General features: G+C 46.1%; 1 protein-coding gene across 3 annotated transcripts in view; it reads right to left on the reverse strand.

Moving 5' to 3' along the window:
* Nucleotides 1-27362, reverse strand: part of OXCT1 (3-oxoacid CoA-transferase 1) — a 94879-nt gene that overhangs the window by 51919 nt on the left and 15598 nt on the right. For all 3 annotated transcript variants that reach the window (XR_014787579.1, XM_084833147.1, XM_084833146.1), the window contains exons 4-7: nt 10445-10580; nt 8525-8674; nt 6195-6301; nt 584-644 (exon numbers count right to left, since the gene is read on the reverse strand). Coding sequence is in view for 2 of the 3 variants with exons in the window: in XM_084833147.1 (XP_084689273.1) it covers nt 584-644; nt 6195-6301; nt 8525-8674; nt 10445-10580 (454 nt within the window). In the remaining variant the exon portion in view is untranslated. The remainder of the gene's footprint in view (nt 1-583; nt 645-6194; nt 6302-8524; nt 8675-10444; nt 10581-27362) is intronic.

The following is a 27362-nucleotide window of genomic DNA, read 5'->3' on the forward strand; positions in this document are numbered from 1 at the left end:
GTCACAGAGAGGAAGGCCAGGATCTCTTCTTGATCATCCCAGAATGCAGGACACAGAATAATGGGCTCAAGTTACAGGAAGCCAGATTCCGGCTGAACATCAGGAAAAACATCCTGACTGCTAGAGCAATACGACAATGGAACCAATGACCTAGGGAGGTGGTGGGCTCTCCCACACTGGAGGCATTCAAGACGAGGCTGGACAGCCATCTGTCAGGGATGCTCTGACTTGGATTCCTGCATTGGGCAGGGGATTGGACTTGATGGCCTTATAGGCCCCTTCCAACCCTACTATTCTATGATTCTATGACCTCTTCCCAATTTAGCCGCAGAGAGCATTTGTGAAACCAAGGGTTTGTATCAGAAGTAAAAGAAGAGAGACAACTCTTGAAGTGATGGACTGGCGGAGCAGTGGTGCGCAACACAGAGCCACAAAAACAACGGGCAACAGTTGCACCGTAACATGAAATTGCACATTAACTTCTTGTTCTATCAATAAATTGTACAATGACAGTGCTTTAGCTTTGAGGTAAAACATACAAACAGCTCGGGGCGGGGACACACCAATATCTGTTCTAGCTTACCTCTACAATAGTTGTTCTGGCAGCTTTGCACATGGGCTGGTTAAAATTTCTTGCAGTTTTTCTATTTGAGGAAGAGAAGAGGTGGAGAAAGAGTTAAGGGGGCTGATGGAAACAGATACAAGAATACATTATGTTCAGATTCATGGTGCCATAAAATCAGGAAAAGCACCGAGTCAGACTAACAGAATTAAGGTACAATCCTACGCATGTTTAGACAGAAAAAAAGTCCTACAACATACTGGCTGGGGAATGCTGGGAGTTATAGGACCTTTTTCTGTCTAAATAGGTGTAGGACTGCGCCCTCAGGGGGAAAATATCAGGAGGCCATGCCGGTTGGGAATTACAGGAGTTGCAGTCCAACACATCTGGAGTGCACCAGGTTGGGGAAGGCTGCAGCAAGGAGTTTTATTTTATTATTATATATACATAGTGTGTGTGTGTGTGTGTGTGTGTGTGTGTGTGTGTATGAATGAACTGAGATTGTTTTCAGCCATTTAATTGTTTCATACTTTGTATCTTAAAACATTTCAGACCACATTTTATTATAATGTTGCATTATAATGCTTATAATATTGTTGCTTTTGTATTTATTTTTATGAATTGTTGTGAACTGCCCAGAGAGCCTCAGCTATTGGACAGTACAGAAATGAAATAAATAATTAAAGACCTTTGTGTAGCTGGAATAGGTTTAAGGAACATAGTTAATTGGCAAACTACAAACAGTTTTCCATGGTTGGGGTAGGCGTGGGGCAAGGATGTCCTTGAAAAGAAAAGAAGCATGTCTAACAGTGCAATCCTATACATGCCTACTGAGACACAAGTCCCACTGAGTTCAATGGGAGTTATTCCCAGGCAAACGGGTAGGGGATTGTAGCGTGACAGTCCTTATGGAGTCACAGAACTAATCAGGGCAGGTTTCAAGATTCTGGGGGGTTCCAGGCAACAGTGACCCTTTTTAACCTATGATAGGGAAAAGAGAGACATACGACCTGAGAAGCACTCTGAGTGGAATCCACCCAGATGATTCCCATAAGCAAACAAGGGAAAGGGCCTTCTCAGTGGTGGCCCCCAATTATGGAATGCTCTCCCCAGTTAAGCCCTTCCTCTACCGGCATTTGACAGTATATGGAAGGGTTTTAAACGGGTCCTGAGATTTCTTATTGTTGATTATTAAAATTGTTTGTATTTGTTGTATGTAAATAGTTTTTTTAAAATAGCATGTTACTATATTGTATTTTTAAGGTTGCTAAACCTCAAAAAAAACAAGATTATGGCAACCAGCTTGATTGATAACTGGCAAATAGAGGGAGAAAACGTGGAGGCAGTGACAGACTTTGTCTTTCTAGGCGCAAAGATTACTGCAGACGCTGACTGCAGCCAGGAAATCAGAAGACGTTTACTTCTTGGGAGGACAGCAATGATAAATCTTGATAAAACAGTTAAGAGCAGAGACATCACACAGACAACAAAGGTCCGCATAGTTAAAGCAATGGTATTCCCCGTAGTAACCTACGGCTGCGAGAGCTGGACCATATGGAAGGCTGAGCGAAGGAAGATAGATGCTTGAACTGAGGTGCTGGAGGAAAATTCTGAGAGTGCCTTGGACTGCAAGAAGATCAAACCAGTCCATACGCCAGGAAATAAAGCCAGACTGCTCACTTGAGGGAAGGATATTAAAGGCAAAACTGAGGTATTTTGGCCACATCATGAGAAGACAGGATACCCTGGAGAAGATGCTGATGTTAGGGAAAGTGGAAGGCAAAAGGAAGAGGGGCCGACCAAGGGCAAGATGGATGGATGATATTCTGGAGGTGACGGACTCGACCTTGGGGGAGCAGGGGGTGGCGACGACCGACAGGAAGCTCTGGCGTGGGCTGGTCCATGAAGTCACAAAGAGTCGGAAGCGACTGAACGAATAAACAACAAGTAGTTGTAGGACTTTCTTATTGTCTAAACATGCACAAGATTGCACACTAAGCCTCTTACTTCTGGAATTTCTGCATTTTTCTTTCAAGCTCCTGAAGGAGACATTGTTATTCTGAAATTTGTAACGCTACATGGGTAGAGCAATCCTATGGCCACTAGAAATCATTCAGACAGCCATAGCTTTTTTTTGGTTTCTGGGAACTGAGCTCAGAGCCAGTGCTCTGAGCTCAGTCCCCAGAAACTGCACTCCCTGCCCCCACAGCCTTGTAGGCAGCACGGTTCTTCACCATCTCCGTGCTTGTAAACCTAGCGCACCGCAGGTGAAAAGGGGGTGTTCCCGGGGGCAGGGAAGAGACTATGGAAGCGCCATTATGACACTTGCTACATGCCGTCCAGCTCCCCTCCCCCCGCTCCGACGTCCCCAGCTAGACAGCCAAAATTGGCTGTCTAGCTGCAAATGCAGGGTGGCTGGAGTGCAGAGGAGAGGATCCCCTACGTGCTCTGCCTGCCCTGCATTGGATAGGCGGTTGCCTCTGAGTTCAGAGGAAGTTGCCTATCCCAACAGGATTGTGCCCTGAAGGTTTCTACTATCGCTCAGCACCAGAGTCTACACAGACGACATTGCCTTGGGGTGGGCAAGCTCTCTTGCACTGTAAGTCTTCAACAGATGGATTTCCTGCACTAAGCAGGGGGTTGAACTGGATGGCCTACACGACCTGCTCTAACTCTTATGATTTATTATTCTTTATGCACCCAGGCCACATCCCCTGGGCCCTGGTGACTGCTCTACCTCGCCATCACCTGAAACCAGCCACAGAACTAGTTTCATGATTCTTTGGATCACAGTTCTGGATTTACTTTTGGGGATAGGCTTTCTCTGTCTCCATCAAGAAGAAAATAATAATTGCTTTACATTCTGGTCTCCAGGCTGAATTCAGGTCTGAGAGTCAGGGTGGGGTAGTGGTTAGAGTATTGGTTAGGCCTGGGGAGACCCAGGTTCAAATCCCCACACACAGCCATGCAGTTCACTGAGTGACTTTGGGCCAGTCACTGACTCTCAGCCTAACTGACCGCACAGGGTTATTGTGAGGATAAAATGGAGAGGAGGAAAAGGCAGGATATAAATGTAAGAAATAAATAATCTGCTTAACCATATGCTAACACTGTTCAGAAAAGCAACATTTTCACTGCATTACTGGCATTGTAAGAATATTTAAGCTTTTTCTCTACAAATCTTCCTCCAAGGTCCTCCTAACATGTCCCAGTTTGGATATCTATAGTAATGTTATAATGATTACGTTTTATCTGTTTTAAGCACTGCAATCATATGGATGTGGACTTTTCTGATAACGTGTCTCCACTGATGGCGTAAGCCTTAGCAGAGAAGGCTCACAACATTAACTGAACCAAAGAATGCTGTTTTCTAGATATTTCTCTCTCAATCCTCATACAAGGTAGAAAATGTTGGGTTTCTACTGCCCCCTCCTGGTTATTTTGTTTTGCCAAATACTAAATGAATACACGTGGTCAGCAAATTCAAAATGTAGGTTGAATTCAACATTTAGGATGAAAGATTCTGAAACCCCAATAAAATGTCAAGCTCCCACTCCTTTTTCATAAAATTAATTATTAAATTAATTGTCAGATCGAATTACGTTTCCATTGCATCATGAGAAGTGAGGAAGTATTCAGGTCTGTGTTTTTCCAGAGATTGTCATTGCCATGGGATTTCACAGGCAATTATGTTAAGAACCTCTCTTAGAATGCAATTCTATGCAAGTTTGGACAGAAAAAGCCCTACAGCTCCCAGCATGCCATAGCCAGCATCACCGGCTGACTGGGTGTTGGGAGTTGTAGGCCCTTTTTCTGTCTAAACATGGCTAGGATTGTGCCCTGAGGGCACAATCTTAGGGGGATAGGCGGCTGCCTCCGAACCTGAAGGCAATCGCCTATCCAATGCAGGGCAGGAGAAGCACAGAGGAGATTATTTATTTATTTTATTTCATTTCTATACTGCCCAATAGCCGAAGCTCTCTGAGATCGTCCCCTCTGTGCTTCAGCTGCCCTGCATTTGTGCCTAGACAGCCAGTTTCGGCTGTCTAGCCGCAGGAAGGAAGAGTGGGGAGGAGGCTGCCGGACGACACATAGGATGTGTCATACCGGCATTTCTGCCTTCCCCGCCCTGGAACACCCTCCAGAACGCCCCATGTTTGCCGCTCCACGCTCCTCTTCCAAGCGCATAGCCATTCCAAGCTGCCTGAGAGGCAGCATGCAAAGGGGAGAAGGTCAGTTCTCTGGGAACCGACCTTGGAGCGCGGGCCCCGAGGTCGGTTCCCGGAAACCCACATATCCTACGGCTGTCTAGCTGCTGACTAGCGGCCATAGGATTGCTCCCTTAGAGGCTATACAAAATTCAATGTTGCCAAAAGATCTAAAGACCACCTTCCAAGGAGCCCGTAAGGGAGCCGTGTTCCTCTTTTCCAAACAGCAGCCACGCCCCCATTCTTCCCTGCAAACTGCTTCTTAAGCACCTCTCGGGTAACCACAGCAGCCTGCTCTTCAAAAAAGAGGAAAAACTCAATTGTGGGCACTGACACAGCTGAATGGAGGATAAATCAAAATATTTCTGCAGCCCAACTCAGGGACACTGCGCAAGTCCTCTGTGGGCCCGAGCCTAGCAAGCTGCCTGGGACTGTGTGCATTCAGATGTTAGAACCCTCGTCATGCACAAATAGGCAATATCAGGCTACATGACTGGCAGGTGTCATTAGGTGCTGGATTGTCCAGGCCTGGCGTAAGTATCAAGAGTGTAATCTTCCACACTTACCTGATCAATGGAGCAGGGTTTCCTACCTACTGCACTCCTGGTGTAGTAGCCAACTTCAAGGTCCCAGGGATGGAAAGTACCGGGGGGGGGGGGCATAACTCAGTGGTAGAGCACATGGTTTGCATGGAGAAGGTTCCAGGTTCAAACCCCAGCAACTCCAGAAAGGGCTGGGAAAGACTCCTGTCTGCAACCCTGGAGAGTCACTTGCCAGTCAATGTGGGCCAGTCTTCTCTGGCCTGGTGCTGTCCAGGGAACCCTGTCCTCAACTTGCTTGCAGAGAAGCACCTGTGCCTCTGCTACAGAATCCTGGCACTGCTGCAAAGGATTCTAGGGCATATTTTAAACAGTACTCTGCTGTCTGGTTTTTCAGCTGTGTGGTTTTTAATACTGTCTATTAATTCTGTATGTTGTCTTGGTAGAGTGGCCAAAAATATTTTAAATACATTAATTAAAAATAAATATACATGGTGTGTTCGCCACATAGACCTCCACAGTTGGTTCGTGTGAACTGAAGGTGCATTCCTAACACAAACCAAAAAGCCCCCTGGAGCTGACCCCTGCTGATGGGAGTTGTGGGCCTCCAGATGTTTTGGCCTACAACTTGCATCAGCCCTAGCCAGCATAGCCAAGAGTGAGGCTGTAGGACAAAACAGCTGTAGGACCACAAGTTTCCCACTCCTGTGCTACAGGAGTTTAATGATAGTCGGCCATGTGCTGGTAAGCTCTTTGCCCAGCATTGCTGATCCTCTCATCCAGGATGCCCACAGAAGCTTCCAAGGAACTCCCAACATTTCCTGGAAAATAGTTTGAGAGCCATGCTTTAGAGAAAACCATGTATGCTCTGTGAACATACCATACCTGAAGATAATGTTCCCAGCACGATCAGACTTCCACGCCTTCACTAGGGCGAAATCTCCTGTAATGGATTTTTCCATAATATAGTGTCGGCCATCAAACTCCCTCACCTATAGGAAACAGGGGTGGGGGGGAAGACCTGTAAAATGATTTCTCACTAAAATGGTCTGTCCCCATACTAGGATTTAAAGAACAATCCTCTTCCAGACTGCCATACAAAGGAGCGGAGGGGAGAGAGAACAGCAGCAGCGGCAAATCACGTTCAATATTTGGATGTGTATTTTAGAAGAGCAGAATAGCGAAGGCTCTAATTCAGCCTAGTGTACAACCATGAGAATGCCACTGCTAGTGTCACCAAGTTTACCATTCAGTAAGCTCAACTCCTATTGGCAGACATTATGATTACATGATAATTGCCAGCAGTTGATGTGGCGTAGCGCGCAGGGTGTTATACTTCGACTGAGAAAGCATGGGCTCAAATCCTCTCTCACTAAGTGCAAGTTCACTCACTCTCTAATTCAAGGGTGTTGAACCTCAGGCCCAAGGGCCAAACCCAGCTGGCCTGGGAGCCAAATCCAAGGGCAGTATCCAACGGTGCCATTCCATTAGCACAAATGATGTTGCACTAACAGAAACTAAGGTTCTGAACTACGCGCAAGAGAATAATCCAAGTAAAGTTACATTTGTGCAAGCACCGTTGTGCATTATGCTCGTGCAACCTGTTGTGCAACTGGGCGCACAAGTGGTTGCACAAGAGTTGTGTGCAACGGGTTGCATGAGCATAATGCAGAACTGCTTGCACAACCGTGCTTGTGCAAACGTAACTTTAGTTGTTGCATAACCAGTTCTGCAAGTGTAAAAGGCAACCGCTTATGCAATGTAAAGGTTTGGTAGAGCTCTGCTAGAGCTATTTAAATTTGCGGAATGACATTGTTGGACCCCAAGATTCCCCAGATGGCGACACCCCCTTCCCCACATCACCAGGTGATTCCTGCTTTCCTCTCCCATCCCCCAACTGCCTATCATTTGGTAGTTTCCCAGCTTTTGAGTGATTTCTCCCCCATTCTAAAAGGTTGAAATGCCTCTCCTAAGGCTTAGTTACTGATAGAGTTTTAAGTCAAAATATGCTAGTATTTTTGGTATTTTGGTCCTGTGCACCACTGGAATGTGGCCCCTGAGGGCTTCTCTGAAACTGAATTCAGCCCTCAGGCTGAAAGAGGGCCTACACTAACTTACAGGTTGTTTCAAGGATGAAAAAGAAATAGGATCACTTCACGTACCAGGCTCCTCAAAGGAAGTGTGGGATACAAGTGTAGTAAGCAAAATTAACACTCATAATATCTCAACTACAAGATCATTTCACATGAAAAGAGACAGCCATCACACAAAAGCAGCTGCCTATATCTGAGTTTCCTAAGATGGCTGTGCCCCCTTCCCCTGGCCCCCACTTCCTTTCCCCCAACCACGGATAGTTTGGTGGTTTCCTGTCTTTTGTGCAGTTTTTTCCCCATTCTAAAGGGTTGAAATGCCTCTCCTAAGGCTTCGTTACAGGCAGTAAGAGCTTTAAGCTACAGTATGCTGGGGTTTGTTTGTTTATTTGGCCTTGCCCCTTTTGCCTTTGGCCACACCCACCACTGGAATGTGGCCCCCAAGAGCTTCTCCAAAACTGAATTTGGCCCTTGGGCTGAAAGAAGTTCCTCACCCCTGCTATCAATAAAGTAATCTCCGTAAATGTTAAAGATTGCTTAAGAAAGAAGACAGTCTCACAGATGTGTAGGATCCAAGCCATATATACTGGGAAATAGCAGAGCAGTGGGGAAATAAGACAACAGGACTCCCTCCTCCTCCACCCAGAGTACAGTGCTGGCCTTAAGACATTTTTATTCTTGAAGCAAAAGTCAAAGCGATGCTCCCAGGCTCTGGACCGGAGCTCATTTGTTAAAGTGACTGGCAGGAAAAAATAGTGCCCACTCTGAAACATGCTGCCAGAATAAAACCAGGGGCCCATGATGCCAACAGTGTCATTTCTTTGTTGTGGAGGCAGAACTCTCCGCTGTCTCTAAACGACCTGAAGTCCACCTTCCTTGGTCTTGAGAGTTATTGCACAAAACAGAACTGCAGAAAAGGCTTATGCAAAGAACTGGAAAGCTCACCCCCTTCCGGCCTCCAGCCCCTAATCCCTCCAGATTTTTTGGCCTGTGGCACCCATCTACCCTAGTCAGCACAGCCAACGCTGAGGGCTGAGGGGAGTCGTAGGCCAAAACAGCTGGAGGAACACAAGTTGCCCACAACTGCCCTAGTCCTAGCCCAGTTCAAATCCATGGGAGCTTTACCTCTCTTGGCGCACTGGCAAGGGCAACAGTACCATCTTTGTTGTATTTGATCGGAGATCCTCCTTCTTGCACGAGAGTTCCATAGCCCGTGCTGGTGAAAAAGGCGGGAATGCCTGCTCCTCCTGCTCGGATCCGCTCAGCAAGGGTGCCCTGGAACAGAAGAAATCAATAAGGACAGGCACAGATAACAAAGAAACAACAAACCAGCTGACTGAAAAGGAATTCTGCAGGGACAAAGAAAAAGCCACAATGGCAAACTCTCCACTAATTCTCTTCTTTGACTCCTGCCTGCCTCCATCAATCAGCTCCAATATTTCTCCAGTGGTACAGACTCACAAGCTACCATTTGAATGCAGCGGTGCACAAACAAAACTTAGGGTGCAATCTTGATAGTTGGCAGCCTCCAAAGTCAGAGGCTGACAAGTATCCAATGCAGGGCCCTCTCCCTCGTCCTCACCAGTCTAGCTGTCCTGGCTGATGAGACAGAGAGAAGGCCATCTAAGGCTGATCATGTTAAGCGACCTGTCTGGTGTTGCTGGAGGCACTCCTTGAGGTAGGCTGGGCCGGAACCTTATAGGGTTTTAAAGGTCAAAACCAACACCTTGAATTTGGCCCAGAAAACAAATGGTCACCAGTGCAACTCCTTCAGCACCAGAGTGATGTGATCATGCTGGTGGCTGCCTTTAATCAGGTGAGCCGCCGCGTTCTGTACCAGCTGCAGCTTCCGAACCGTCTTCAAGGGTAACCACACGTAGAGTGCATTACAGTAATCTAAACAAGAGGAGACCAGGGCATGTACTACTGATGGGAGCAGATGGTCGGGAAGCTAGGGGTGCAGCCGCCGTATCAGATGGAGTTGGTACAGCGCTGTCCGGCTCACAGCTGACACCTGAGCCTCCATGGACAGCTGGGAGTCTAAGATGACCCCCAGGCTGCGGAAATGGTCTTTCAAGGGTAGCCGTACACCATTCAGCACCAAGTCAACATCCCCAACCTCCTCTTGTCTCCCACCAAAAGTACCTCACTTTTGTCAGGGTTCAGCTTCAGCTTATTCCTCCCCATCCAGCCACTCACCATCTCCAGACATTTGGACAGGGATTCTACGGCCAACCTTGGTGAAGATTTGAACGAGAGGTAGAGCTACATGTCATCCGCATATTGGTGACACCGCACCCCAAACCTCCTGATGACAGCCCCCAGCGGCTTCACATAGATGTTAAATAGCATCGGGTAGAGGATGGAACCCTGTGGCACCCCACAAGTGAGTGGCCACAGGTCCGAAATCTCCTCTCCCAGTGCTACCCTCTGGCCAGAGGGGAACCACCATAATATGGTGTCTCCAATGCCCAACCCCTCCAGGCAGTCCAGGAGGATACTGCAGTCGATGGTATCAAAAGCCGCTGAGACATCGAGGAGGACAAGGAAGGAGCATTCGCCCCTATCCAGAGCCCTCCTCATATCATCCACCTTTCAACATGCCTGCAGTCTTGAATACCTTTGTAAAATATACTTCTTTTCCTAAATAAGGCCTGAACACTCAGAGAACAGCCAAATAAGAAAATGCTTGTGTATATGTCGAATGTCAGTTTTAACCACAAGAGGGCAGCAGCTATATTTATTCAGAAGTACCTAACAAAAGAACTCGGTATTGGAGGATTCCCATCTGCCCCCTCTCCCAAATACACGTGTATAAAAGTGTGCCTTACGGGCCATCACCTCTTGTAACCTCATCCTATTTATTGAAACCTTCCACGTGTGTTTTTGACATGCATGGTTCAATACTCTGCATGCTAGTTCTGTAGTTGCTGGCGTTGCAAACCTTGGAACTGGGGTCAAAGACGGAAGCCAAGATTGGTGCTATTAGCTCCAACAGACCCCTTCAAAGGAGAACCAGCTAGCTCCATAAAGAAACCATTTTACCTGTGGCGTGAGCTCAACTTCCAGTTCTCCACATAAATACTGCCGCTCAAATTCTGCATTCTCTCCAACATAGGACGACACCATGCGCTTGATCTGCTTGGTTTGAAGTAAGAGTCCAAGTCCAAAGTTATCTACCCTGCACAGAAAAAGTTATTGGACAACAGTCACTACAATTTATTTATTTATTTATTAAATTTATTAATCGCCCATCTGACTGGTCACCCAGCCACTCTGGGCGATGTACAACCCACCATAAACAATTTAAAACAATAAAATTTTACCATAAATTTTTTTTTTAAAAAATACCCTAACCCACCCCAAATGCCTGCCTGAACAACCACGTTTTTAATGCACGACGGAAGCTCATTAAAGAGGGGGCATGACGGAGTTCCCTAGGGAGGGAGTTCCACAGAGTGGGGGCCACCACACAAAAGGCCCTCTCCCTCGTCCCCACCAGTCTAGCTGTCCTGGCTGATGGGACAGAGAGAAGGCCATCCGAGGCTGATCTTGTTAAGCGGCCTGTCTGGTGTTGCTGGAGGCGCTCCTTAAGATAGGCTGGGCCGGAACCATATAGGGTTTTAAAGGTCAAAACCAACACCTTGAATTTGGCCCGGAAAACAACTGGTAACCAGTGCAACTCCTTCAGCACTGGAGTGATGTGATCTCGCCGGCGGCTGCCTTTAATCAGGCGAGCCGCCGCGTTCTGTACCAGCTGCAGTTTCCGAACCGTCTTCAAGGGTAACCCCACGTAGAGCGCATTACAGTAGTCTAAACGAGAGGAGACCAGGGCATGTACTACCGATGGGAGCAGATGGTCGGGAAGGTAGGGGCGTAGCCGCCGTATCAGATGGAGTTGATACAGCGCTGTCCGGCTCACAGCTGACACCTGAGCCTCCATGGACAGCTGGGAGTCCAAAATGACCCCCAGGCTGCGGACCTGGTCTTTCAAGGTTAGCTGTACCCCACTCAACACCAGGTCAACATCCCCCAGCCTCCTCTTGTCTCCCACCAAAAGTACCTCGGTCTTGTCAGGGTTGAGCTTCAGCTTATTCCTCCCCATCCAGCCACTCACCATCTCCAGACATTTGGACAGGGATTCTACGGCCAACCTTGGTGAAGATTTGAATGAGAGGTAGAGCTGCGTGTCATCCGCATATTGGTGACACCGCACCCCAAACCTCCTGATGATAGCCCCCAGCGGCTTCACATAGATGTTAAATAGCATCGGGGAGAGGATGGAACCCTGTGGCACCCCACAAGTGAGTGGCCACGGGTCCGAAACCTCCTCTCCCAGTGCTACCCTCTGGTACCTGCCGGAGAGGAAGGACCGGAACCACCGCAATACGGTGTCTCCAATGCCCAACCCCTCCAGGTGGTCCAGGAGGATACCGTGGTCAACGGTATCAAAAGCCGCTGAGAGGTCGAGGAGAACAAGGAAGGAGCATTCACCCCTATACAAAAGGAGCTGTACGATGTCATGACAATTCATGTGGGGACAGCCTGCCTCCCCTATTCCATGTATCGGGAAGCTACATGGGTTTACTGGTTGTCTCACTCCAGACTGCACTCTCTTAGGAACACAGGAAGGTGCCTTATACCGAGTCAGACCATTGGTTCATCCAGCCCAGTACTGTCGACACTGACTGGCAGTGGCTCTCCAGGGTTTCAGGCAGGATTTTTTCCTAGCCCTACTTGGAGATGCTGGGGATCGAACCTGGAACCTTCTGTATACAAAGCATGTGCTCTTATCACATTGAGCTATAGCATGGAGAGCCAGTGTGATGTAGTGGTGAGAGTGCTGGACTGAGATCCAGGAGATCCAGGTTCTAGTCCCCACTCAGCCATGGAAGCTCACTGGATGACTTTGGGCCAGTCACAGACTCTAGGCCCAAGCTACCTCACAGGGTGGTTGTTGTGAGGATAAAAATGGAGAGGAGGAAGAGGAGGATGTAAGCCGCCTTGGGTTCCTTGCAAGAGGAAAAAAGGTGGGATATAAATGCAATAAATAAATAAATGACACCTTGCTTCTTTCTGTCCCTTTCATGCACTGTTGGGTCTCTCTCTCTCTCTCTCTCTCTGTATAGATGGAAAGAATGGAAAGAAAAGTGTGCAGACAGTAACCAACTGAACTGTGCACTAGGAATGGAGGAGGAATTCATTTGGTCTGAATTTTTATACGAACATAACCAATTCACACCTCCTAAACCTATAAACAAACTGGAACACAATTGCACATCGAAATCCACACTTTTCAGAAATTTGCAAACCAGTTCGCAACTCAAAAAATGCACATAAAAATGTGAATATTAAGGAGAAGTGCACATAAAAATGCATATATTAGGGAAAATATACACCCCAAAATATAAAATGGGGTGGGAGAAGAGAATGCTTACATGGACTAGGAGAAGTGCATACAAAGAGTTGGAGAAATGTGGAGATTTGGAGTATAAATTTTCATGCTATTTTTTTTCTGCCAAATTCACAAAGGGCTGTGGAACAGGCTGAAATGAACTTCCAGTTAGGAAACTGAGCAAAACTGAAACTGACAGATTCCCCCATCCCTACTGTGGACAAAGAATAGAATTAAATACACATTTATACCAAACTAGCTGTATTGATACTGAACTAAATGCATTTATGATTTCCTACCCCCTTAACCCCCTACCCCCAATAATACTGGCTATTAAGCCTCATTTTGTACAAACAAAAGTAACTGATAATCAACAGCATCGGTTCACTTATTCTTCCCGAAGAATAAAAATGAAAATATGACTGAGAAAAGCAATGGAGGGAATGACCGTTCAAAACCTACTGAAAAGATGCCTCTTCATTATACTACAGGGATAGGCAATGTGGCGCACATGGGCACAAGTGCACCCTTGAACATCTTTCCTACCCCCCACAAGGTGCCCTAATCCTACCGCTATTTTTTAAATTAACACATTTTCTTACCGGCAGTGGGTTCAAAGGAGTTGCTTAATGTGTTGGGGCTTAGACCCACCTCTGCCTTGTACTCAAATCATTGGGCAGGTTACTTGTCCTTTGTGAATTGCCATGCCTCCCATGACAGCCATTTTGTGGTGGTGCCCAGGACAGTTGCTCAAATTGCTAAATGTGCTCACAGGTCCAAAAGGGATGCCTATCCGTTATAATACAGTGATGGCTACCTAGGGGCCCATGACCAAGATCCAGTCCCTGAAGTCATTGTATCCAGTCACTAGCAGCCCTACCGAATTCTAAAACAATATGTGGTAAAAAGCTTGCCCACAGCTTCCCGTGTAAGATAAACTGTTTTCAAATTGTTAAGAAATAAGGAAAGAAATATTCTATAGTTTAATGTTACATCACTCTTTGTGATTTATAATACCGCATGTGCCACAACTGTGAGGCCCTTTACTGCTAGATGGTGTCAAGTTTACTGTACAGCTGAACCACTCACAAGCCAATCATTGTGTGAACAACTTAAGGCTCACAATAGGAAACTGCTTTGAAACAAGTCAGATTATTGGTCCATCTACCTCGGTATTGTCTACACTAGAAATGGGGAACCTTTTTGGGCCCGAGGGCCAAACTGGCTCCAGAAAAGTACATCAAGGAGTGCATGCCAACAATGGGTGGGGCGACAGGCCAAGTAGGTGGGGTTACCCACTGCTGGCATGTGACCCCAATGTGCTTCACTTGCATACATGCATATATAGACACACACATCATTCATTCATTCATTCACACACACACACACACCCATATTCTCTCACAAATTCCACACTTTCTCTTTCTCTAATTCATGCACACACGCACACACCATGTTTGGCTTCTGTGCTGTGAGGTGGGAAGAGGGCTTCCCTCCTCCCCACACAACACAGAAGCTCAGTACTCTTGACCTGGAGTAAGAGAGCTCTTGCTCTTTTCAAGGGGCAGGGCTTCCGTGAGAGGGAGGGGCCTTGGCTGAGACTCAACAGGCCATATGGGGAGGCCTGGTGGCTGCATTCGGTCCACTGACCAGAGGTTTCCCATCACTGGTCTTCACTGACTGTCCTCCGCTCTCCAGGTTTTCAGGCAGGCATCCTTCCCAGCCCTATCTGGAGAAGTTGGGGACTGAACCCAGAACCTTCTATATGTAAAAGCATGTGCTCTACCACTACGCTACAACTCTTCCCTTCTGCCTCTGGATCACTGCCTGGAGAAGAGAGGGGGGCCCCAATGACTCAGAAGTTGACAAAACCTGCTATAAGAAATATTCCTGTCAAAGTGTAGGCGGAGGGGCCAGTATCTTAACAATGTAATGGGAAATCAAAGAGGCATAGGACAGCAAGACAGTCACTCATGGGAAAAGAGAGAGAGACAACCTCTGTCCAGTAATAATTCTTCAGCTAACCCTCATTGTCTATTGTATCGTGACCAGAAGCAAGAGATGTGTATACACTGCTTCAGCCTGCATATGGCACACAGAAATGGCTCAGTGGGGAACAGTAGCGAATAAAAAGTCGAGGACAGATTTGTTAACTATTAGAGAGAGATTTCTACCTCATGTTATCAAGGGCTCCTCTAATCCATTGGTTTGCTTGACTCAGTACATTGGCCATTACCGGACCTGAAATGGCGTTAGGACTAGCAAAGGGATTTCTGTACGTAAGCAGACGCAAGCTTCAATTTGACCAAAATCTGACCCAGACAAAATGAATGCCACTCAGTGTAGACTAAACAGTCATGGAGCTACTGTGAAATTGTCCTGAGTTAGCCACACTACACTGAACTGCTTGCTTATTTCCAAGGAAACTGTTATTTTAGAAAAGGGGTGGAATCCATATATTTTTTTAAAGAAATAAATTTACAGTTTAAAAGAAATGTATTATTATTTAAGGAAAAGAACAAACATTTGGGTTCTTAAGGTCATAGTGTAGTGTTTCCCCAAAATCCAAAAATTAAAAAAAGAAAGCCAAAAGGAGCAAGTGCAAATGTCATACTGTTTAGTGAACCCAGCACTTCACCTGCCCTGAACTCCTGCTTTTGCTTGACATTCTGCTCACGCACTCTCTCTTGCGCGCGCGCACACACAGACACACACAGTCTTACTAGGTTGCAGAACTAACCCATCCAGCACAATAGCCTGCAAGCGGTATTCACATACACACCTTCCTCTTGCTCCTTCCAAGCTGTAAAGTCACAATGGCATGTCATCTGCTTAACAGGGTCAAAAGTCCTCAATTCAACATGGAATCTGCTTGGTGGCAGGTTATAGGCATCAGGATAGGCAGGATTTAAGATGTCTCTAAACTTTAAAGAGCTGGATGTGAACAACAGGAATACCTGCCATTATTGCCCTGCGCTTTTATTTTAAGCTAGCTATTATCGAACGGCATACAGGAGTAGATGGACCTAGCTGTGATTCTGAAAGCCAGTTAAGATCACTAAACCATACTACTAGAATGTGTTATCAAGTCCACACCAGCGCCTGTAAGCAAGACCACCCCAAACACAGAGTAACCCGTATAAGGTAACAAGCAGAGAGTAAGAGCAAATATGCACTACATCCAGATACTTGAAAATTTGTATCAACATTTAGGTATGCAGATGAAGAGAGAAGCAAGGCTATGTATTCAAGTCATTTCATCTGTAATGCACAATATCCCCATAACTTTGATGTCTGCGTGTCACAGGCATAACAAGCTTCCTACGCTGCTGCAATTAGATTTCCAGGTAAGAAAAAAAAAAAAGACAGAAGATGCGGACGGAGAACACACGAGGGTTCCAAACTGAAGATGACATCTTCTCAACCCCCTGTAAAATTCCATGAACGAAGCAGGGTGACTGTAGGATAAAGATATCGTTTGGAAGCACCCTAGCTCACGGTCCAACATTGATCTGGGGACAGAGGAATGGGACAGGTCTCTGCATTCCTCCAATTTCCTTCTCTCCTTTTCTCCACGCCTCCCCCTTTCATTGCAGGACATTTATGTGCACGCTAGCTAGAGAAGCTTCTGCTTCTAGGTCAATGTGAGCGTGGTGGAAGCTGTCGATTGCTTTTTTCCGTGTTCATATATGCATCATGTCTTACAAAGTCACAATCATCACAAGCCTAGTAAATGAAATATAATAGGGACCACAAGCCAAGATTAGGCACTCCTGCATAACTCACTGTTCTAATGCAGGAGTTGACTTCAGCTTGGAAAAATCTCCAGTGTTTCCATTACTCACTGGTAGCTTGAATTACATACAAGCATGTCAACAGTGTGGATGTCAAGAACACCGGCCTGCTTTTCCACCATAAGGCCAGGCGTGGGGGTCATGTCCACAGCAGCCACCTGGAACTGGGTGTTATCTCAAAGTTCCTTGGCCCTGTTGCTCAAGGCCAGGCTCAGTCCTTGCTAACTGGGAAGAAGGTAACAGCTGAGTTGGTGGGAAGATGCTGACTCTGCTGGGGTGAGGGTGGTCCCCTTTGGGCCTGAGCTGGTGATTCGTTAGAGGGAAATCTGCCCTGGGCCTTAAAAGGAAGTTGGGAGAGGGGTGTGGTGTCTCCCTTCATCATGGTGGTTTTGGACCTGCTGTCAGATAGATGCTATCCTGGGAGGCCCGTACCTAGGTATGGGGAAGGATAGGCTAGCGAGTTTGACTATTTTGCTTGGGGATACAATATAAAAGCTCTCTGTGCTTGAGGGTTTTCTGTAAGATGTATTTCAGCTTGTAACCTTCTGTAAACCTACCATCTCTAAATTCTCCTTTTCCCCTATTCCCCTTTATGGAGGCATCAGCAGGGCTCGTGGAAGCCTGAAGGTTTGCAGAAGTCCAAAACCTACTTAGGGGGAAAAAACTTAAGGAGGAGGAAACCCCAAAAAGATACCAGTGAGGAGTGAGCATTCTCAGTGGCCACAGAATGCCAAGTGTTTGTTGGGGGAGAGGAAAGACAGCAATCAGGGATGGGTGACAGTGGATTGGAGTATCACGGAAAAGGGCATGAATGCCTGGCCAGCCTCCTGAACAGAGCACTCCATACTACAACACTTTGTTCCACATTGTTGGTACTGCTTGTGTATCTTAAACAGCACTCATGTGCAATATCTGTGTTAATATAAAGTCATTTTAGGAAAGCACTAGTTATGCCTCATCTGCAGTACTGTGTCCTGTTCTGGGCACCGCTAGGGATGGGCGGAACCTCTACCTCTACCTTTTGTTCCAGGGGGGTTCTGCGGGGGGGGGGGAATCCGTCCCTCCCCCTGGAATCCTCTTCGGCCGGTGCCGCTCTGCAGCCATTTCATGGAGCTGGCCGCCGGCTCTGTATCGCCAGTGATACGGGCAGCCACCATTGCCGTCCTGTATCGGGCTGACTCCAGCTGCAAATGGCACCCACTATGCCATCTGCGGCTGTAAAGCTCTTAGATTAAGCTAAATGCAGCCATAAATGGCTGCATTTAGCTTAAACTAAGAGCTTTACGGCCGCAAATGGCATCCGCTATGCCATTTGTGTCTGTGGCTAGCCTATCACGTGAAAAACCACAGATGCAAATGGCATAGCGGACGCCATTTGCAGCTGTAAAGCCGTTTAAGCTAAATGCAGCTATTTACGGCTACATTTAGCTTAATCTAAGAGCTTTACGGCCGCAAATGGCATAGTGGATGCCATTTACAGCCGGTGTCAGCCTCAGCTAGCGATACAGCATGGCAATGGTGGCCGTATTGCTGGTGCTCTGGAGCCGCCGGCAGGGAGGATCCAGCCGGGGAGGATTCCGCGGGAAGGTAGAGGTAAGGGATCCTTTCCACCATGGACTCCGGAGGCTGGATTCTTCTGAATCCAGCCTCATTGGGGTCCATGGAGGAATTCTCCGACATCCCTAGGCACCGCACTTTACGAAGGATGCAAACAAGCTGGACAGGGATCAGAGGAGTGCAACAAAGATGATCAGGGGACTAAAACAAAGCCCTATGAAGAGAGACTGAAAGGACTGGGCATGTTTAGCCTTGAGAAGACTGAGGGAAGATAGGATAGCGCTCGTCAAGTACCTGGAAGGGTGTCACAGAGAGGAAGGCCAGCATCTCTTCTCAATCATCCCAGAATGCAGGACACGGAATAATGGGCTCAAGCTACAGGAAGCCAGATTCCGGCTGAACATCAGGAAAAATGTCCTGACTGTTAGAGCAGTATGTCAATGGAACCAATTCCCTAGGGAGGTAGTGGGCTCCCACACTGGAGGCATTCAAGATGAGACTGGACAGCCATCTGTCAGGGATGCTTTGACTTGGATTCCTGCATTGAGCAGGGGGTTGGACTCAATGGTCTTGTAGGCCCCTTCCAACCCTACTATTCTACGATTCTAGGATTCTTTTATTTCAATGTTGTACCAGGATGCAGTTCAAGCAGGCTCTGAAGGCACACAATGCAATGTTTTTCGGCAGTACCTGGATGGAATACTGCCTGAGAATGGCAGGGACAACACTTTGGGTTCCACAGAAGAAACAGAGTATAACCCCATTGTAAGTGGGCACTGGGGATGCAAGAGGTGGTACCCTACATAAAGTGTTCAGGGAGAGCCATAACATGCCTTCCTAATTCCCCCCACCCTTCTGGCATACTGTGAAGTGGGGGTGGGAGAGCATTTCAGTGATTTTGGAGGCAGCAGCATGAAAAGTCAGGAGTCTACCATGAACTTACCAGCACTAGCTATTGTGTTCTGGGCATCCTGGCAGGTTGCAGATGCCATTTTCCACCCCAACAGGCTACAGATTGACTTCACATTGATGCCACATGAAGACATGGTCACCGTGAAGCCAGCGTGAGGGCATCTGGAGCTTTTGGGGACAAAAATGGTGCCTGTCAAAATTCCTGGGTGCACAACTGCCACCAGCAGCAAGGTAAAGCCACCCCACTGGATCCCGAAACATTTCACCACCATCTCCAAAGCCCACGCATTTTCTCAAGGCTTAAAGGTGCCAAGACCACCCTTTCAGCCATACCCTAAGCTACCCCTACTCAGATCAGCTCTGTCCCAGATAGCCATTTAGATAAGCCCAGTTCTAAAGGAGCAATATTAATTTCCACCCAACTGCTAGAGTCCCAAATCTGGTGTTACATAAGCAGGTCAAGTGGGTATAACTGGGTTATCTGTAAGGAATGATTCTGAGCATGTGGAGATAGTTAGCAGCTCAGATTCAGATTGGGGCCAGCCAGAACTGGGGGAGGTGTCCTCCCTAGTGAGCTCAGATATGGATAGGCGTTCTTCTCAGGAACTTGGCTTGCAGATGGCTCGACCTGAAGGCCCTCCCCTTACTTCCCCTGTGAGAATGAAGGTCTTGGAGGAGGAAGGAAAATGTGGGGTGTGACCTGAGGGATGCTAGAGTGCAGCACAAAGTGAAGCAGGAAAAGTCAGAGGCGGAGCTCAGACGTTCCACCCAGTTGGCTATGCGTGATAGCTTACGTAGGGGGGCACAACGATAAGGGAGTGGCATTCCTCCCTAAGTTATTCTGGCCGGCAAGTTTTTGTTCAAACTGCCGGCAATGTCTCTGATTCCCACTTGGCTCCTCTATCGATATTCGTAATTATGTGGAGTAGCTGTTTTTGTTTGTAGTCTCCAAGGATTTGCATTTGTAAGGAACCTGGCAGCTAACTAATAAAGTAGTGAGCCTCAAGCCTGCTGCCTTTGGAGTGTGTGATTGCCAACGGTGAGAACCAAAGGATCTGACATTATCTTCAGTGTACTCCAAAGCAAAGTCAAACTTTAAACATCAGGAGGGCTCATTCAGGCCATTCTTCCTACACCTGTGTACAAAATTAGACCTGACCTATTCAAAACAGCAGTCACTGTGATAATCTATATATTAATACAGAGCAGGAATTTTTGTTCACTCCATTTCGACCCCTAAATATTATCCGAGCGAGTTCAGAATGGTCTCAAATTAAAGTTGCTGATGCCTAGATTTGCAGAAAAATAATCACTCCCCCGAATATAAATTGACAGCTTCACTATTAATTGTTACAAGTTTATAATAGAACCCCCCTCTTTCCTTACAACAGAGGAGGGGTAGGTCTGTCTATGCTTTCATGTTCTTATTGGAAAAAGGGAGGCTAGTTGTGTGGATGAATGAGAGGGAGGGAGGTGGGTTGGAAGACCCTGTTTGCTATGGTGGGGGAGGCTTGCTTTAATTTATGGGAAGAGGTCATATTACTGGGGTGCTCATTGAAGGGAAGCCAATGCGGGACATAATTGAATGATGAGAGGAAGAGAGAGGGAAAGTCGGAGCCACCAGCTTCCACTGCACCATCCATACAAAGCTGTGAAATCTCAAGATCGGGTAAAACAGCCAATTAACGAAATTATGAAATCGTAAGTTACACACACATGGCTGCAAAATTTTTCACAACAGGTACAGCTAGTACTATCTTACTAGCAGCAGTCTTCAGACATTTTAGACCTGTGACCCAACTTTAGCCTAAACAGGTAGTTGGGGACCCATTTTTTTTTTAACCATATATTTGTATGGTGGTAGTGCTGCAGTTGCAACCTGCCATAGGTAAAGCTGCAAACTAGGAATGGGTCCCGACCCACCAGCTGAGGATCAATGAGCTATACTATGCTAATTTCCCAGCTGTGGCAGGAAACAACCCCAGAGTTCCAATTAAGCCCAAGCTGAATTTGCTGATAAATCATCATCCCTTGCACCGAGAATGGCCTGTTTGTCCTATGTACACAGCAGAAGGGCATTATTTGCTGGCGATTGTCCCACTCTAAACTGAGTCATGGCTCTTTGCTAGCCAATACAGGGATGTAAACAACAGAGTGGTCAATTAAGCAGGCAAATGGTCAAGTATAGACAAGCAGTCAGATACGTGGGGTCAAGGTAAAGCAGCAGTGGTCAGAAGAGCAAGCAGAGGTCAAAACACAGGCCGTCAGATACAATACACAGTCCAGAAGCAGAGTCAAGAAGAAGCCCAATGGTCAGTATCACAGAGCATCAATCACAGGGCAAGGTCCAGGAGGCGAGGCACAAGCCCCTCGAGCTGCTGGGACAGTGTTGCTCCCAACGCGGGCAGACGCTAAAGGCTTTTAACAGCAGAGCCCGCTGCCCCATCCAGAGCTCAGCTGCAGTATGTTAGAGCACTCTGGTCGGAGTCCTACTCACGAGGAGCCCCTTTCCTCCCCAGCAGACCTCTGCTGCAGGCTGGCACTTCGTCGGGGTTCCCCGAGTTGGGCCTGCTTCCTCTGGCATCGTCACTCCCTGGGACTCGGGGGGTGCTCAGCCTCCTCCTCTGAGGGACAGTCCCCCTCTTCCTGAGCAGCTGGTACCTCAGCAAGCTCCTCCACAGACTCAGGCCGCTGTTGCAGTGCAAGCCCTGGCAGGAACAGGGCATCATCCTCCACTGGGGCCTCTAACTCTTCCTCGGAGGAGGATTCCAATAGGGGCATGAGAGTGATGGCATATATCACATTGAAGAATGAGCCGGAGAATGCACCGCTGATATTGTTAAGTCTTGTAATATTAAGATCTGCAAGAGAGGCCCTTTTGAGGGCACCATTACCCACAGAGGCCCATTTGTCAGGCACATGGGAAAGGGCTTTCCCTGTGCTGCCCCAAAATTATGGAATGCACTCCCTCAAGAATTACAATAGGCCCTGACTCTTTGGGCCTTTAGAAAGGGTGTAAAGATGCATCTTTTCAATTTAGCCTTTTAAAATATGTACTTTTAAAGTTTTTACTGTTTTTAATGTTTTCATTTTTATTGCTGCAAGGTTTTATTGTTTTAAATTGTTGTATACCACCTTGATTCCGTTTTAGCAGGTAAGGTGGTATATAAATGTTAATAAATAAAATAAAGTTGCCCGAACAGACACAAGGAAAATGTAGCATCTACGTTTGTTGCAGGGCTTAGTCCTTGCCTCTGATAGTCCAGTTACTGGTGAACAGCTGTTTCAAACTGGGGGCTGTCTGTAATCAAGGGCAAGTATACAGCCAGTGCTCTTCAACATTTTTATTAATGACTTAGATGAGGAGGTGCAGGGAATGCTTATCAGTTTTGCAGATGACACAAAATTGGGTAGGATAGCTAATACGCTGGAAGACAGAAACAGAATTCAAAGTGATCTTGATAGGCTGGAGCGCTGGGCAGAAAACAATAGAATGACATTTAATAGGGATAAATGCCAAGTTCTGCACCTAGGAAAAAGAAACCAAATGCACAGTTACAAGATATTTGGCTCAACAATACTGCAAGTGAAAAGGATCTTGGAATTGTTGTAGACCACAAGCTGAATATGAGCCAACCATGTGATGTGGCTGCAAAAAAGGCAAATGCTATTTTGGGCTGCATTAATAGAAGTACAGCTTCCAAATCACATGACATACTAGTTCCCCTCTACTCAGCACTGGTTAGGCCTCATCTGGAGTACTGTGTCCAGTTCTGGGCACCACACTTTAAGAAGGATGCAGACAAACGCGTTAAGGTTCAGAGGAGGGCAACAAAGATGATCAGGGGACTGGAAACAAAGCCCAATGAGGAGAGACTGAAAGAACTGGGCATGTTTAGTCTTGAGAAGACATGATATGATAGTGCACTTCAGGACACGGAATAATGGGCTCAAGCTACAGGAAACCAGGTTCCGGCTGAACATCAGGGAAAACTTTCTGACTGTTAGAGCAATATGACCATGGAACCAATGACCTAGGGAGGCGGTGGGCTCTCCCACACTGGAGGCATTCAAGACGAGGCTGGACAGTCATCTGTCAGGGATGCTCTGACTTGGATTCCTGCATTGAACAGGGGGTTGGACTCGATGGTCTTGTAGACCCCTTCCAACCCTACTATTCCATGATTCTCTGAACCCCAGGCCTGCATTAGATAAATACTGTGGTCTAGGACGCACTGCTGCAGGATAGGTTCAGAGACTAAAGTGATACCGCTTGTTGCCACCTACAGCTCCAAAGAGGAACTTGAAGGGTTCTACTCTTAAAGGCAGTCTAAATATCATTTTAAATAAATACAAAATAAATGCTCCAGTACATCGATTGTGCATACCTCACCCTGGACAACAAAATTTCTCCCAAAAACCTGAGCTCAAAAAATGGTAATATTCAGAGAACTATTCGGAGAACATCTTATTTTCCCAGGACACTCGGCTGCTGACATCAGTCACCATATTTCGATAGTCTTCAAAGGGAGGCCCCAGCGTGAAATTCCTGAACAAGAATTAATCGACATATTCTATTCAACTCACACTGAATCAGGACTCTGGGTTGCTTTTCTATGTGTTAAAATAGCATAGTGTAGCTAGTAAGATAGATATGCTATTATCACAGTGACTGCTGTTGTGATAATATTGTGTTCTAATGTCGTATACATTAGAAAGAACAGACTGAGTGAATCTTCCTGACGTTATACGTTTTGTATACATGTATATGTTTGAGCTCTGCTGCAGGAAATGTAACAGACCCAACAGCTATGCCAGGCATTTCATGACCTTTTGTCCAGTAATTAATTCCGCATTTCACCACCGCCACCCCAATATCCATGTATACATCTGCCAATTGTGATCTGGAGATGAAATGCTGGAAGTCCCAATGAAAAATAAAACTCTCTTGGCAGATATCCATACCTAATGGTTTGGAGAAACACTACCATGTATCAAAGCTAGAGAATTATTTTTTAAAAGGGAAGAGAAGCACAGAAGTTACTCAATTCTACAGTAGTTCCTAAATATTTCTCAACTCATTACCAAAAAAGAGAAATGAAGTAACTAAAAAAAATCTGGTATTTCTTAAGCCTCTTGAGCATCATTTCCTAAGGACAGTTAAATATACCATTTTATATATTCTCAGTATGCCGTATCAACTTTCCAGCAAAGACATCCAAATTGGGTAATGAAAAAAAGACTAAAAGTGTCTGAATGATGGAAGAATCCGTATTATCTTATCATTCAGCTACAGTGTCAATAGTAGCACTGATAAGTGAGAGAAAAAACGTTATTAATGTTTAACTTGTAAAGCGTAACATTCAAGGAAAGCATTTTGGAATAGCAAATCTGAATCTGGCCTTCCACACTACAAAGTAAGCATTCAAATCCCACTGTTGTTTGGTTTGAAACACTTGTTAATACTGATAACATAGGCCAAAGTTAATTAAAGGAAAATGTAGGTCTTTTTGTTTTATGTATAATCCTAGGAGAGAGTATTTCTTACCTGGACAATGAGATATATATCCCTTTTATATATAAAAGGGATACATGATCCCTTTTTAGCTTAGGTTTCAATAAGCCATGCTAACCATTTCACCTATCATGACATACCAGCATCTGCTGGTAAATAATACCAATATTTTACCCTCCTAAAATTAGGATAAAGAATAAAGGATATTCAACATTCTTCAGGCCTTTAAATAAGTAGGATGTTAGCTGCAAGGGGTGGGGATGGCAATCAGTTAACTGAAGGCAGAAGACCTGGGCCAGATTTTTTAAAATTGCATTTTTATACAGCTCAATAGCCAAAACTATGCGTGCGTGCGTGCATGCGAGAGAGAGAGAGAGAGAGAGAGAGAATGAATATGGATGGATGGCTTTGGCCTCGCCCACTTTGGGGTTTAGGCCCTGCTCAACAGATTATCCCCAAGGTAATGCGGCCCGGACGGGGGGGCAAGGTTTAGGCCATACACATGAAAGAACTCTTCCAGTTATTTCCCCAAATTGTGACCATAGCACAGAACAGGATGTGCCTTAAAGAAGAGCCACCTCCTGTTGTGGGCACTTGGTTGCTAGTACTATTTGGACTTGATGGTAACTGTGTCACCCACTGGGCTAGCAGCCATTGGCATAGCATCAGTGTTCTGAACATAGGGAATGCAATGACCTGTACTCCAATTCAGAACTCTGATCACTTGGCAACAATCTAGGTCAGAATTAAATGTGCAGAAGCCCATCAACTGCCTTAAGCATGCATAGCTCTGGCTGAATTCAGGCATCATATCATAGCTCCCCACAACAGATGCCCCACCCTTCTACGCCGGTAGCAAAAGATGGTTAAATCAATGTCTGAATCAGGGCTAGCTATGGGTAAAGCTAACTAGGATTGCCCGAAACTCTGCTCTTCAGGTCATGCCCACTTCAAACCCTAGTTAAACCAGGCAACGCTGGTTGGCCCCAACCACAATTTGTCTCAATATGGATGTCACAACAAACCACTGTTAAAGCTAACTATACAAGAAGAGGAATCGGTACATGAGAGGATATCTGAATTGGCCCTCTGTACTGATTTTGTCCACTGTCAGTCTAAGAGACCATCTTCCTCATATACCAGATTACAACGGAGTGCCAGGAATGAAAGAAAGAAAAAAAATCAAAGGGCCCACAGTAGCACTGTAGCTCCTCCTTCTCTCAGTCCCCAGTAAGCCCACCAGGGGTGGGGGAAAGCTCAGGGTCCTTGCAAACCTGGAGCTGACCCTGGGCTAGAGAAGGATCAACACTTGGATAATTGAGTTTGCTATTATTATGCATAATTTTATTATTTTATCTATTGTTGTTGTTGTTTATTCGGTCAGTCGCTTCCGACTCTTCGTGACTTCATGGACCAGCTCACGCCAGAGCTTCCTGTCAGCCGTCGCCACCCCAGCTCCCCCAAGGTCGAGTCCGTCACCTTCAGAATATCATCCATCCATCTTGCCCTTGGTCGGCCCCTCTTCCTTTTGCCTTCCACTTTCCCTAGCATCAGCATCTTCTCCAGGGTATCCTGTCTTCTCATGATGTGGCCAAAGTACTTCAGTTTTGCCTTTCATATCCTTCCCTCAAATGAGCAGTCTGGCTTTATTTCCTGGAGGATGGACTGGTTTGATCTTCTTGCAGTCCAAGGCACTCTCAGAATTTTCCTCCAGCACCACAGTTCAAAAGCATCTATCTTCCTTTGCTCAGCCTTCCTTATGGTCCAGATAAATATATTTTATCTATATTATGTTCCTATTTTTCAGGGCAATTTGTAAACTTCAGTAAAAAGCTAGCTCCCATAAGAGATAAACATATCTCTCAATTTTTCATATTTTGTAATGCTGAGGACCCTTCATGAAAGTGGAAGTTCTGCCATTCTGCAGTCAAATGCCCCCTTATTTCAAAGGAGTTCTTCTTACTGTAGAAGACATAGTTATTATTTCCATTTATCTCACACCCTTCATTTAAAACATTAGGGCAGGCAAAAACAACATTAAAAAGTCCAAGTATAAAACAATACCAGGTGGCCCAAAAGTAGGTATACAGTTGTTTAGAATGTTGATGGGAGAGGGAGAGAATGTGTGAGTAGAAGATGCGTGGGTGGAGTCAGAATGACAGTTGGGAAGAGTGAGTGACAGTTAAATCAGTTAAGTGTAGAGAGTGAGGGGAGTGAGGCCCTTAAGTGGTTATACAGTTGTTTAGCTTTTTAGTTATTTTTTTTTTACTGATATTGTGAATGATGGCAGCGAACCTGAGTCAAGAACAAAGCAAGTGGATTCTAAAGCAATACTGGAAGACTGAAAATGCCAAGCAGGTGCGCACAGCGTGGCAAGAAGCATCTGACACTCCTCCACCAACACGTCTGACAATTTATCGTCTTAGAGATAAATCTGAAGCAACAGGTGCAGTCGCTAATGCACCGAAATCTGGACGTCCTAGGACGTCTATGACAGAGGACAATGAGATGAGAGTCGCTCTGACATTTGTGAACAGTCCAAAAAAGTCCACACGACATGCGTCTAAGCAGCTATCCATACCTAGAACGTCCTTGCAATGCTTAATGCATAAATTGAAATTGAAGCCGTACCATCCAAGACTGTTACATGGTCTTCTGGAGGACAACCCAGACCATCGGTTGCAATTCTGTGAGATGATGCGTAACCAAATCTCTAACGAACCAGACCTTCTTGATAAGATCATCTGGTCAGATGAGGCTTCTTTCAAGTTGTCAGGCCACGTGAACACG

Source organism: Heloderma suspectum, chromosome 2, assembly GCF_057233095.1.
Source record: "Heloderma suspectum isolate Gila_16-S chromosome 2, 16-S_ref, whole genome shotgun sequence".
Classification (NCBI taxonomy): domain Eukaryota; kingdom Metazoa; phylum Chordata; class Lepidosauria; order Squamata; family Helodermatidae; genus Heloderma; species Heloderma suspectum.